Source organism: Aquarana catesbeiana, linkage group LG02 (genome assembly GCF_042186555.1).
Source record: "Aquarana catesbeiana isolate 2022-GZ linkage group LG02, ASM4218655v1, whole genome shotgun sequence".
Classification (NCBI taxonomy): Eukaryota; Metazoa; Chordata; class Amphibia; order Anura; family Ranidae; genus Aquarana; species Aquarana catesbeiana.
The window spans coordinates 767,334,220-767,348,344 of record NC_133325.1 but is presented as its reverse complement, the minus strand read 5'-3'; the positions used below and the strand labels follow the sequence as shown (position 1 = coordinate 767,348,344).

General features: G+C 42.7%; 1 protein-coding gene across 1 annotated transcript in view; it reads right to left on the bottom strand.

Annotated features, from left to right (window-relative positions):
* Window positions 1-13,111, bottom strand: part of LOC141127724 (uncharacterized) — a 45,972-nt gene extending 32,861 nt beyond the window's left edge. Inside the window, exon 1 of the mRNA XM_073614472.1 lies at window positions 982-13,111. Within this exon, the coding sequence (XP_073470573.1) occupies window positions 982-13,111 (12,130 nt within the window). The remainder of the gene's footprint in view (window positions 1-981) is intronic.
* Between the last annotated feature and the right edge of the window lie 1,014 nt (window positions 13,112-14,125).

Below are 14,125 nucleotides of genomic sequence, written 5' to 3'. Positions count from 1 at the left end.
CTCAGAATCTAAACTGATTACAAATGTAGCTTCAAAAGCTTCTGACACTATGGGGTTAATTTACTAAAGGCAAACAGGCTGTTCACTTTGCAAGGGAAGTTTCACTGTGCAAGGGAATATTCTCCGAAGCTTAGTAAATGCAGCAAATTTTCACTTTTCAAAGAATACCCTTTTTGTGCAAGGAAAAAAAAAATTTGTTTTGGACATGATTGGATGATGTCAGTAGAGCTTCACCTCATATATTAAGCTCTGGGAAAAATCCCTTGCAAAGTGCAGAGTGAACAGCCTATTTGCCTATATGTATCACAAATAAATTTAATGGAACCTAGCTTATATCAAGGTGGAACTGTCTTCATGGTCACTTAGATGCTCACCAAGTAAGCATGGTTCTCACATTGTTTGCCTTTCATAGAGCAAAGCTAAAGTTGTTGTATTTCTGTTAATTTTGGATAAAGTGGAGAGGGACACCTGTCAGGTTTTTATAGCTGATTGTATCCTCATTAGGGAGATTTTCTCTCTCTTTTTGTCCTGGTAAACATTGTCACGAAGAGCAAAAGTGAGAGGAAATCCCAAATTTTGAGTTATCCCCAGAGAAGAATAAATGGGAAGTCTTCCAAAGAGGGCACTAGTTTTGGTGTACTAGTTCTCTTTTTGGAGAGAATTTTCTTACTTCCTGTTGTAATAATGGTGCAAGAAGAGCAGGGGAATCTCCCTAAATGGAGCACAGATAGCAAAACAAAAACTGTTAGGGGCCATAACCTTCCCCTAATCTATCCAAATTGAGGGTCCTTCTCTGTAAGGTGTAAAACAAACTGTAACACTTTGCACCTAGAAGGTATTTGGATGATTTATTCTGAAAGTTCAGATCAGCATATGAATAAAATTTGTAGGCAGCAAACAATTTTAAATAATACAAATAAAGCACTTGCCTCTTTCTATTACTATATTATCTCTACCATCTATAATACCTTGATAACTTACCGCAAGCTGAAGATGTTGTAGTAGTGGTGGTGGTTGTAGTAGAAGTAGTAGTAGTTGGTGTTGTAGTAGTGGTAGTGGTTGTAGTAGAATTAGTAGTAGTTGGTGTTGTAGTAGTGGTGGTGGTTGTAGTAGAAGTAGGAATAGTTGGTGTTGTAGTAGTGCTGGTAGTTGCTGTAGAGGTATTAGTAGTTACAGGGATAGTATTTGGTGTGGTGGCACGCATTGAGCTTGTTGTTGAAGACCCTCCAGAAGTGGATGTTGTACTGGCTGAGGTTGACACTGATTGCTCAGAAGGGGTAGTTGAACTGGTTGTGCTAGAGCCTGTTTGTGTGGATGCTGTTGTTGTGGTTGATGTTGATTGATTGGAAGTGGTTGTTGTACTGGTTGCGGTAGGCCCTGTATGTGTGGATGCTGTTGTTGTGGTTGATGTTGATTGATTGGTAATGGTTGGTGTACTGGTTGCGGTAGACCCTGTATGTGTGGATGCTGTTGTTGTGGTCAACGAAGACTGCTCAGAAGGATTTGCTGTACTTGTTGCCGTGGACCCTGTTGGTGTGGATTCTGTTGTTGTGTTCAAAGTTGACCGTTCAGAAGGGTTTGCTGTACTGGTTGCTGTGGACCCTGTTGGTGTGGATGTGGTCGCTGTGGACGAGGTTAATTGTTTGGAAGTGGTTGTTGCACTGTTAGTGGCAGACCCAGCTTGTGTGGATGCTGTTGTTGTGGTCGAGGTTGGTTGATTGGTAGTGGTTGGTGTACTGGCTGCGGTAGACCCTGTATGTGTGGATGCTGTTGTTGTAGTCAATGAAGACTGCTCAGAAGGATTTGCTGTACTTGTTGGCGTGGACCCTGTTGGTGTGGATGCTGTTGTTGTGGTCAATGTTGACTGTTCAGAAGGGTTTGCTGTACTGGTTGCTGTTGGTGTAGATGTGGTCGCTGTAGACAAGGTTGATTGTTTGGAAGTGGTTGTTGTACTGTTAGTGGCAGACCCAGCTTGTGTGGATGCTGTTGTTGTGGTCGAGGTTGGTTGATTGGTAGTGGTTGGTGTACTGGTTGCGGTAGACCCTGTATGTGTGGATGCTGTTGTTGTGGTCAATGAAGACTGCTCAGAAGGATTTGCTGTACTCGTTGCCGTGGACCCTGTTGGTGTGGATGCTGTTGTTGTGGTCAACGTTGACTGTTCAGAAGGGTTTGCTGTACTGGTTGCTGTAGACCCTGTTGGTGTGGATGTGGTCGCTGTGGACGAGGTTGATTGTTTGGAAGTGGTTGTTGCACTGTTAGTTGAAGACCCAGTTTGTGTAGATGCTGTTGTTGTGTCCGAGGTTGATTGACTGGAAGTGGTTGTTGTACTGGTTGCGGCAGACCCTGTATGTGTGGATGCTGTTGTTGTGGTCAACGAAGACTGCTCAGAAGGATTTGCTGTACTTGTTGCCCTGGACCCTGTTGGTGTGGATGCTGTTGTTGTGGTCAATGTTGACTGTTCAGAAGGGTTTGCTGTACTGGTTGCTGTTGGTGTGGATGTGGTCCCTGTAGACGAGGTTGATTGTTTGGAAGTGGTTGTTGTACTGTTAGTTGCAGACCCAGCTTGTGTGAATGCTTTTGTTGTGGTCGAGGTTGGTTGATTGGTAGTGATTGGTGTACTGGTTGCGGTAGACCCTGTATGTGTGGATGCTGTTGTGGTCAACGAAGACTGCTCAGAAGGATTTGCTGTACTTGTTGCCGTGGACCCTGTTGGTGTGGATGCTGTTGTTGTGGTCAACGTTGACTGTTCAGAAGGGTTTGCTGTACTGGTTGCTGTAGACCCTGTTGGTGTGGATGTGGTCGCTGTGGACGAGGTTGATTGTTTGGAAGCGGTTGTTGCACTGTTAGTGGTAGACCCAGTTTGTGTAGATGCTGTTGTTGTGTCCGAGGTTGATTGACTGGAAGTGGTTGTTGTACTGGTTGCGGCAGACCCTGCATGTGAGGATGTTGCTGTTGTAGTCAATGTTGACTGCTCAGAAGTGTTTGCTGTACTGTCTGCCATAGACCCTGTTGGTGTGGATGCTGCTGTGGTCAAGGTTGATTGTTTGGAAGTGGTTGTTGCACTGTTAGTGGCAGACCCAGTTTGTGTGGCAGCTGTTGTTGTGGTCAACGTTAACTGCTCAGAAGGGTTTGCTGTACTGGTTTCCATGGACCCTGTTGATATGGATGCTGTAATTATGGTTGACATTGACTGCACAGAAGGTGTTGTTGTACTGATTGTTGTAGACCCTGTTTGTGCAAATGTTGTTGTGTTTAAGGTTGTTTCTACCCCAGGTCTTGTTGTAGTGCTGCTTGTGGTAAAACCTGTCTGTATGGATGTTGTTGTACCTATGCTTGAACCTAACTGATCAGCAGTGTTTGGATTAGCTGTACTGGTCAATCCAAGGGGAGATGTGGTAGTTGTAGCTGAGCCTGTTTGTGCATATGCAGTTTTTATGGTTTGCGTTGATTGCTCAGATAATATTGTTGTGGTTGAGGCTGATTGCTCAGAAGTGATTGTCGTGCTGGTCACAATAAGACCTGTTTGGGAGGATGCTGTTGTGGCTAAGGTTGACTGCTCAGAAGGGATTGTTGCAGGCCCTGTATGTGTTGATGCTGTTGTTGTGGTCAATGTTGTTTGTTCAGGAGTGGTATTCGAACTTATTGTCGAAGACCCTGTTGGTGTCGATGCAGTTGTGGTTGAAGTCGATTCCTCAGAACCGTTTGTTGTACTGGTTGCAGTAGACTCTGTTTGAGCAAATGTTGTTATTGTATTTGCAGTTGTTTCAACAGCAGGTCTTATTGTACTGCTGCTTCCAGTAGACCCTGTTTCTATGAATGCTGTGGTAGCTATGCTTGAAGACAATTGATCAGCAGAGCTTGAGCTAGCTGTACTAGGATTTACTGATGACAATAATGATGTAGATTCCGCTTTAGTTGAAGAACTTAGAAGAACACTTGTTGTGAAGGTTGTACCTGTAGAGAGAGTATCTGACAGGGTTGACAATGGTGTTGACAAAATCTCTGTAGGTATTGAAGTCTTAGCAAGTGACAATGTTGTTGCTGCACTTGTGGTCAATGATTCTGGGACAGATCTAGTAGAAGAGGATGTTGTCACCAGTGGTGTGGTACTTTCTACTATTACAGATGATGAGGTTACTGAAGAGCTTTGCGTTTGAGATGTGAAGGTAGCCTCTGTTGATAAAGGTAATGTAGATGACTGTGTAGAGAAGGCTGTTGACAAACTACCAGTGATAGCTGAGAAATTAGCATTTGAAGATGTAAAAGTATTAGCACTTGTTGTTAGGGATTCTGGAACTGTCCCAGTGGAAACTGAAGACAATGTTGTCGCACCTGGGGTCGAGCTCTCCACTGGTACAGTGGATGTGTCTGTAGGATTTACAGATGACAACAATGATGTAGATTCAGCTATAGTTGAGGTCATGAAAGAGCTTAGGAAAGCACTTGTGGTTGTGTCTGTTGTTCCTGTAGATAGAGTTTCTGAAAAGGTTGACTGTGATGTTGACAAACTACCTGTTGTTACTGAAGTATCGGCAAGTGAGAATGTTGTAGCCACACTTGTGGTCAATGATTCTGAGACAGATCCTGAAGAAACAACAGATGATGTTGTCACCAGTGGAGTTGTACTTTCTGCTGTTGAGATGGATGTATCAGTAAGGCTGACAGTTGATGAAAATGATGTGGATTCTACAGCAGCTGAAGTTCCTGAAGAACTTTGAGGTTGAGAAGTGGAGATAGCCTCTGTTGATGAAAATACAGTAGATGACTCTGTAGAGAAGGCTGTTGACAAACTGTCAGTGGTAGCTGAAGTATCTGCACTTGAAGATGTTAAAGTATCAGCACTTGTTGTTAGGGATTCTGGAACTGTCCCAGTGGAAACTGAAGACAATGTTGTCGTACCTGGGGTCGAGCTCTCCACTGGTACAGTGGATGTGTCTGTAGGATTTACAGATGACAACAATGATGTAGATTCAGCTATAGTTGAGGTCATTAAAGAGCTTAGGAAAGCGCTTGTGGTTGTGTCTGTTGTTCCTGTAGACAGAGTTTCTGAAAAGGTTGACTGTGATGTTGACAAACTACCTGTTGTTACTGAAGTATCGGCAAGTGAGAATGTTGTAGCCACACTTGTGGTCAATGATTCTGAGACAGATCCTGAAGAAACAACAGATGATGTTGTCACCAGTGGAGTTGTACTTTCTGCTGTTGAGATGGATGTATCAGTAAGGCTGATAGTTGATGAAAATGATGTGGATTCTACAGCAGCTGAAGTTCCTGAAGAACTTTGAGGTTGAGAAGTGGAGATAGGCTCTGTTGATGAAAATACAGTAGATGACTCTGTAGAGAAGGCTGTTGACAAACTGCCAGTGGTAGCTGAAGTATCTGAATTTGAAGATGTTAAAGTATCAGCAGTTGTTGTTAGGGATTCTGGAACTGTCCCAGTGGAAACTGAAGACAATGTTGTCGCACCTGGGGTCGAGCTCTCCACTGGTACAGTGGATGTGTCTGTAGGATTTACAGATGACAACAATGATGTAGATTCAGCTATAGTTGAGGTCATTAAAGAGCTTAGGAAAGCACTTGTGGTTGTGTCTGTTGTTCCTGTAGATAGAGTTTCTGAAAAGGTTGACTGTGATGTTGACAAACTACCTGTTATTACTGAAGTATCGGCAAGTGAGAATGTTGTAGCCGCACTTGTGGTCAATGATTCTGAGACAGATCCTGAAGAAACAACAGATGATGTTGTCACCAGTGGAGTTGTACTTTCTGCTGTTGAGATGGATGTATCAGTAAGGCTGACAGATGATGAAAATGATGTGGATTCTACAGCAGCTGAGGTTCCTGAAGAACTTTGAGGTTGAGAAGTGGAGATAGCCTCTGTTGTTGAAGATACAGTAGATGACTCTGTAGAGAAGGCTGTTGACAAACTACCAGTGGTAGCTGAAGTATCTGCATTTGAAGATGTTAAAGTATCGGCAGTTGTCGTTAGGGATTCTGGAACTGTCCCAGTGGAAACTGAAGAAAATGTTGTTGCACCTGGGGTCGAGCTCTCCACTGGTACAGTGGATGTGTCTGTAGGATTTACAGATGACAACCATAATGTAGATTCAGCTATAGTTGATGTCAAGAAAGAGGTTAGGAAAGCACTTGTTGTTGTGTCTGTTGTTCCTGTAGATAGAGTTTCTGAAAAGGTTGACTGTGATGTTGACAAACTACCTGTTGTTACTGAAGTATCAGCAAGTGAGAATGTTGTAGCCGCACTTGTGGTCAATGATTCTGAGACAGATCCTGAAGAAACAACAGATGATGTTGTCACCAGTGGAGTTGTACTTTCTGCTGTTGAGATGGATGTATCAGTAAGGCTGACAGATGATGAAAATGATGTGGATTCTACAGCAGCTGAAGTTCCTGAAGAACTTTGAGGTTGAGAACTGGAGATAGCCTCTGTTGATGAAGATACAGTAGATGACTCTGTAGAGAAGGCTGTTGACAAACTACCAGTGGTAGCTGAAGTATCTGCATTTGAAGATGTTAAAGTATCAGCACTTGTTGTTAGGGATTCTGGAACTGTCCCAGTGGAAACTGAAGACAATGTTGTCGCACCTGGGGTCGAGCTCTCCACTGGTACAGTGGATGTGTCTGTAGGATTTACAGATGACAACCATGATGTAGATTCAGCTATAGTTGAGGTCATGAAAGAGCTTAGGAAAGCACTTGTGGTTGTGTCTGTTGTTCCTGTGGATAGAGTTTCTGAAAAGGTTGACTGTGATGTTGACAAACTACCTGTTGTTACTGAATTATCGGCAAGTGAGAATGTTGTAGCCGCACTTGTGGTCAATGATTCTGAGACAGATCCTGAAGAAACAACAGATGATGTTGTCACCAGTGGAGTAGTACTTTCTGCTGTTGAGATAGATGTATCAGTAAGGCTTACAGATGATGAAAATGATGTGGATTCTACAGCAGCTGAAGTTCCTGAAGAACTTTGAGGTTGAGAAGTGGAGATAGCCTCTGTTGATGAAGATATAGTAGATGACTCTGTAGATAAGGCTGTTGACAAACTACCAGTGGTAGATGAAGTATCTGCAATTGAAGATGTTAAAGTATCAGCACTTGTTGTTAGGGATTCTGGAACTGTCCCAGTGGAAACTGAAGACAATGTTGTCGCACCTGGGGTCGAGCTCTCCACTGGTACAGTGGATGTGTCTGTAGGATTTACAGATGACAACAATGATGTAGATTCAGCTATAGTTGAGGTCATGAAAGAGCTTAGGAAAGCACTTGTGGTTGTGTCTGTTGTTCCTGTAGATAGAGTTTCTGAAAAGGTTGACTGTGATGTTGACAAACTACCTGTTGTTACTGAAGTATCGGCAAGTGAGAATGTTGTAGCCGCACTTGTGGTCAATGATTCTGAGACAGATCCTGAAGAAACAACAGATGATGTTGTCACCAGTGGAGTTGTACTTTCTGCTGTTGAGATGGATGTATCAGTAAGGCTGACAGATGATGAAAATGATGTGGATTCTACAGCAGCTGAAGTTCCTGAAGAACTTTGAGGTTGAGAACTGGAGATAGCCTCTGTTGATGAAGATACAGTAGATGACTCTGTAGATAAGGCTGTTGACAAACTACCAGTAGTAGCTGAAGTATCTGCATTTGAAGATGTTAAAGTATCAGCACTTGTTGTTAGGGATTCTGGAACTGTCCCAGTGGAAACTGAAGACAATGTTGTCGCACCTGGGGTCGAGCTCTCCACTGGTACCGTGGATGTGTCTGTAGGATTTACAGATGACAACAATGATGTAGATTCAGCTATATTTGAGGTCATTAAAGAGCTTAGGAAAGCACTTGTGGTTGTTTCGGTTGTTCCCGTAGATAGAGTTTCTGAAAAGGTTGACTGTGATGTTGACAAACTACCTGTTGTCACTGAAGTATCGGCAAGTGAGAATGTTGTAGCCGCACTTGTGGTCAATGATTCTGAGACAGATCCTGAAGAAACAACAGATGATGTTGTCACCAGTGGAGTAGTACTTTCTGCTGTTGAGATGGATGTATCAGTAAGGCTGACAGATGATGAAAATGATGTGGATTCTACAGCAGCTGAAGTTCCTGAAGAACTTTGAGGTTGAGAAGTGGAGATAGCCTCTGTTGATGAGGATACAGTAGATGACTCTGTAGAGAAGGCTGTTGACAAACTACCAGTAGTAGCTGAAGTATCTGCATTTGAAGATGTTAAAGTATCAGCACTTGTTGTTAGGGATTCTGGAACTGTCCCAGTGGAAACTGAAGACAATGTTGTCGCACCTGGGGTCGAGCTCTCCACTGGTACCGTGGATGTGTCTGTAGGATTTACAGATGACAACAATGATGTAGATTCAGCTATAGTTGAGGTCATTAAAGAGCTTAGGAAAGCACTTGTGGTTGTTTCGGTTGTTCCCGTAGATAGAGTTTCTGAAAAGGTTGACTGTGATGTTGACAAACTACCTGTTGTCACTGAAGTATCGGCAAGTGAGAATGTTGTAGCCGCACTTGTGGTCAATGATTCTGAGACAGATCCTGAAGAAACAACAGATGATGTTGTCACCAGTGGAGTAGTACTTTCTGCTGTTGAGATGGATGTATCAGTAAGGCTGACAGATGATGAAAATGATGTGGATTCTACAGCAGCTGAAGTTCCTGAAGAACTTTGAGGTTGAGAAGTGGAGATAGCCTCTGTTGATGAGGATACAGTAGAAGATTCTGTAGATAAGGCTGTTGACAAACTACCAGTAGTAGCTGAAGTATCTGCATTTGAAGATGTTAAAGTATCAGCACTTGTTGTTAGGGATTCTGGAACTGTCCCAGTGGAAACTGAAGACAATGTTGTCGCACCTGGGGTCGAGCTCTCCACTGGTACCGTGGATGTGTCTGTAGGATTTACAGATGACAACAATGATGTAGATTCAGCTATAGTTGAGGTCATTAAAGAGCTTAGGAAAGCACTTGTGGTTGTGTCGGTTGTTCCCGTAGATAGAGTTTCTGAAAAGGTTGACTGTGATGTTGACAAACTACCTGTTGTCACTGAAGTATCGGCAAGTGAGAATGTTGTAGCCGCACTTGTGGTCAATGATTCTGAGACAGATCCTGAAGAAACAACAGATGATGTTGTCACCAGTGGAGTAGTACTTTCTGCTGTTGAGATGGATGTATCAGTAAGGCTGACAGATGATGAAAATGATGTAGATTCTACAGCAGCTGAAGTTCCTGAAGAACTTTGAGGTTGAGAAGTGGAGATAGCCTCTGTTGATGAGGATACAGTAGATGACTCTGTAGATAAGGCTGTTGACAAACTACCAGTAGTAGCTGAAGTATCTGCATTTGAAGATGTTAAAGTATCAGCACTTGTTGTTAGGGATTCTGGAACTGTCCCAGTGGAAACTGAAGACAATGTTGTCGCACCTGGGGTCGAGCTCTCCACTGGTACCGTGGATGTGTCTGTAGGATTTACAGATGACAACAATGATGTAGATTCAGCTATAGTTGAGGTCATTAAAGAGCTTAGGAAAGCACTTGTGGTTGTGTCGGTTGTTCCCGTAGATAGAGTTTCTGAAAAGGTTGACTGTGATGTTGACAAACTACCTGTTGTCACTGAAGTATCGGCAAGTGAGAATGTTGTAGCCGCACTTGTGGTCAATGATTCTGAGACAGATCCTGAAGAAACAACAGATGATGTTGTCACCAGTGGAGTAGTACTTTCTGCTGTTGAGATGGATGTATCAGTAAGGCTTACAGATGATGAAAATGATGTAGATTCTACAGCAGCTGAAGTTCCTGAAGAACTTTGAGGTTGAGAAGTGGAGATAGCCTCTGTTGATGAGGATATAGTAGATGACTCTGTAGATAAGGCTGTTGACAAACTACCAGTAGTAGCTGAAGTATCTGCATTTGAAGATGTTAAAGTATCAGCACTTGTTGTTAGGGATTCTGGAACTGTCCCAGTGGAAACTGAAGACAATGTTGTCGCACCTGGGGTCGAGCTCTCCACTGGTACCGTGGATGTGTCTGTAGGATTTACAGATGACAACAATGATGTAGATTCAGCTATAGTTGAGGTCATTAAAGAGCTTAGGAAAGCACTTGTGGTTGTGTCGGTTGTTCCCGTAGATAGAGTTTCTGAAAAGGTTGACTGTGATGTTGACAAACTACCTGTTGTCACTGAAGTATCGGCAAGTGAGAATGTTGTAGCCGCACTTGTGGTCAATGATTCTGAGACAGATCCTGAAGAAACAACAGATGATGTTGTCACCAGTGGAGTAGTACTTTCTGCTGTTGAGATGGATGTATCAGTAAGGCTGACAGATGATGAAAATGATGTGGATTCTACAGCAGCTGAAGTTCCTGAAGAACTTTGAGGTTGAGAAGTGGAGATAGCCTCTGTTGATGAGGATACAGTAGATGACTCTGTAGATAAGGCTGTTGACAAACTACCAGTAGTAGCTGAAGTATCTGCATTTGAAGATGTTAAAGTATCAGCACTTGTTGTTAGGGATTCTGGAACTGTCCCAGTGGAAACTGAAGACAATGTTGTCGCACCTGGGGTCGAGCTCTCCACTGGTACCGTGGATGTGTCTGTAGGATTTACAGATGACAACAATGATGTAGATTCAGCTATAGTTGAGGTCATTAAAGAGCTTAGGAAAGCACTTGTGGTTGTGTCGGTTGTTCCCGTAGATAGAGTTTCTGAAAAGGTTGATTGTGATGTTGACAAACTACCTGTTGTCACTGAAGTATCGGCAAGTGAGAATGTTGTAGCCGCACTTGTGGTCAATGATTCTGAGACAGATCCTGAAGAAACAACAGATGATGTTGTCACCAGTGGAGTAGTACTTTCTGCTGTTGAGATGGATGTATCAGTAAGGCTGACAGATGATGAAAATGATGTGGATTCTACAGCAGCTGAAGTTCCTGAAGAACTTTGAGGTTGAGAAGTAGAGATAGCCTCTGTTGATGAGGATACAGTAGATGACTCTGTAGATAAGGCTGTTGACAAACTACCAGTAGTAGCTGAAGTATCTGCATTTGAAGATGTTAAAGTATCAGCACTTGTTGTTAGGGATTCTGGAACTGTCCCAGTGGAAACTGAAGACAATGTTGTCGCACCTGGGGTTGAGCTCTCCACTGGTACCGTGGATGTGTCTGTAGGATTTACAGACGACAACAATGATGTAGATTCAGCTATAGTTGAGGTCATTAAAGAGCTTAGGAAAGCACTTGTGGTTGTGTCGGTTGTTCCCGTAGATAGAGTTTCTGAAAAGGTTGACTGTGATGTTGACAAACTACCTGTTGTCACTGAAGTATCGGCAAGTGAGAATGTTGTAGCCGCACTTGTGGTCAATGATTCTGAGACGGATCCTGAAGAAACAACAGATGATGGTGTCACCAGTGGAGTAGTACTTTCTGCTGTTGAGGTGGATGTATCAGTAAGGCTGACAGATGATGAAAATGATGTGGGTTCTACAGCAGCTGAAGTTCCTGAAGAACTTTGAGGTTGAGAAGTGGAGATAGCCTCTGTTGATGAGGATACAGTAGATGACTCTGTAGAGAAGGCTGTTGATAAACTACCAGTAGTAGCTGAAGTATCTGCATTTGAAGATGTTAAAGTATCAGCACTTGTTGTTAGGGATTCTGGAACTGTCCCAGTGGAAACTGAAGACAATGTTGTCGCACCTGGGGTCGAGCTCTCCAATGATACCGTGGATATGTCTGTAGGATTTACAGATGACAACAATGATGTAGATTCAGCTATAGTTGAGGTCATGAAAGAGCTTAGGAAAGCACTTGTGGTTGTGTCTGTTGTACCTGTAGATAGAGTTTCTGAAAAGGTTGACTGTGATGTTGATAAACTACCTGTTGTTACTGAAGTATCGGCAAGTGAGAATGTTGTAGCCGCACTTGTGGTCAATGATTCTGAGACAGATCCTGAAGAAACAACAGATGATGTTGTCACCAGTGGAGTTGTACTTTCTGCTGTTGTGATGGATGTATCAGGAAGGCTGACAGATGATGAAAATGATGTGGATTCTACAGCAGCTGAGGTTCCTGAAGAACTTTGAGGTTGAGAAGTGGAGATAGCCTCTGTCGATGAAGATATAGTAGATGACTCTGTAGAGAAGGCTGTTGACAAACTACCAGTAGTAGCTGAAGTATCTGAATTTGAAGATGTTAAAGTGTCAGCACTTGTTGTTAGGGATTCTGGAACTGTCCAAGTGGAAACTGAAGACAATGTTGTCACACCTGGGGTCGAGCTCTCCACTGGTACCGTGGATGTGTCTGTAGGATTTACAGATGACAACAATGATGTAGATTCAGCTATAGTTGAGGTCATTAAAGAGCTTAGGAAAGCACTTGTGGTTGTGTCTGTTATTCCTGTAGACAGAGTTTCTGAAATGGCTGACTGTGATGTTGTCAAATTGGCTGTTGTTATTGAAGTATCGGCAAGTGACAATGTCGTAGCCGCACTTGTGGTGAGTGATTCTGAGACAGATCCTGTAGAAACAGCTGTTAAGGTTGTCACCAGTAGAGTGGTACTTTCTGCTGTTGTAATGGATGTGTCAGTAAGGCTTACAGATGTTGAATATGATGTGGATTCTGCAGAAGCTGAAGTTACTGAAGAGCTTTGAGTCTGAGAAGTAGAGATACTCTCCGTTGATGAAGCTACGGTAGATGACTCTGTAGAGGAGGCTGTTGACAAACTTCCAGTGGTAGCTGAAGTATCTACATTTGAAGATGTTAAAATATCTGCACTTGTAAGGGTTTCTTGGACTGTCGCAGAGAAAGGGGTAGAAGATTGCGACAAACTAGCAATTTCTGTGCTAGATTGTGAATTAGTTGGTTGTGTACTAATAGTTTCTGCTGTACCAGGCTGGCTGGTAGTGCTGTCAGTACTGGATGATGTATTTTCCGTAGATGCACTTGCACCAGTAGTGGACTTTTCTGGGGAAGTGCTTTGGGTGTTAGTCACAGTATCTGTGGTTGATCCCAGTGTAGTGGATGATGATTCTAAAGTGCTGTCTAATGAAGTGCTTGTCTCTCCTGTATTATTTGTACTACTGTTTGAAGTCAGACTTGTATTCATGGTGTCGTCACTTAAGGTAGTGCTGTCTGCTTGCACTGAAACATCTAGAATGCAAATCAATAAAGTTTATAACAGAAGATGCATTTTAGATCCAAAATACATTCATGTACAACAATATTTTTAGTAACGTTATAACGCTGCAAATTTATATTTTATGTTGAAGAAAACCTCACATTATGTTTGTAATTTGTTCCCAAAGCACAAAAAAAATGTAAAAACATTTCTTACCTTTTTAGATGTTTGTAAAGAGAAGGTATCATGCCTGATTCTGGAATTTTTGGACTGGCTCGCAGTGTCTTTTTCCCCACACAGATTAAGCTATGGCTCATTAACGTACTGTACAGTGGGTGGTTTATTAATTAGTAACCCTTACTTAGGACAGACTTTGTTCAGATTTGGTTTACTGCTGATAATGAAGAACTGCCAACACTGTACAGATAGGGTTAATAACATTAAACAGTTCTCAATTCAGCCGCCTCTTACATGTTACAAAGCAGGGAGAGCAAATAACGATTTTAACAAGTGAAGTAAAAAGGTAACTAGTAATTTAAAAAAAAAAAAATTCAGTTATGCTATGTTATTGGTAACATGTAACAAATCTAATATAGGTGTTCTTCCAATTTGGCTGCAAAAGTGGAATATATAGTATGCTGGAAGAATGCTGCGAGAGTCAACACTAAGCGGGCCCTGGGCTTTTCAGCTGCTTGATTGTTTTTACAGGGGAGGGGGACAACCCCTCCTGCCACCCTCCGGTGCTTCTACCGAGCCAGAGAAGGAATCTGCCAGCGGCGGAAGTATACCATAGAAAATACCGTGGACCAGATGATCCCCTGGTGTCTCTATGACCTTCGGAGGCCAAACGCGACTTTATGACGTCATGTCAAGCCCGGCAGATGTAACCGCTGCCGTATACTTGCCTAGAAAGGCTGAGATCGCTTTTTTTTTCTTTTCTGTCATGCCATATTCCTATTACAAGGGATGTTTACATGCCTTGTAATAGGAATAAAAGTGATA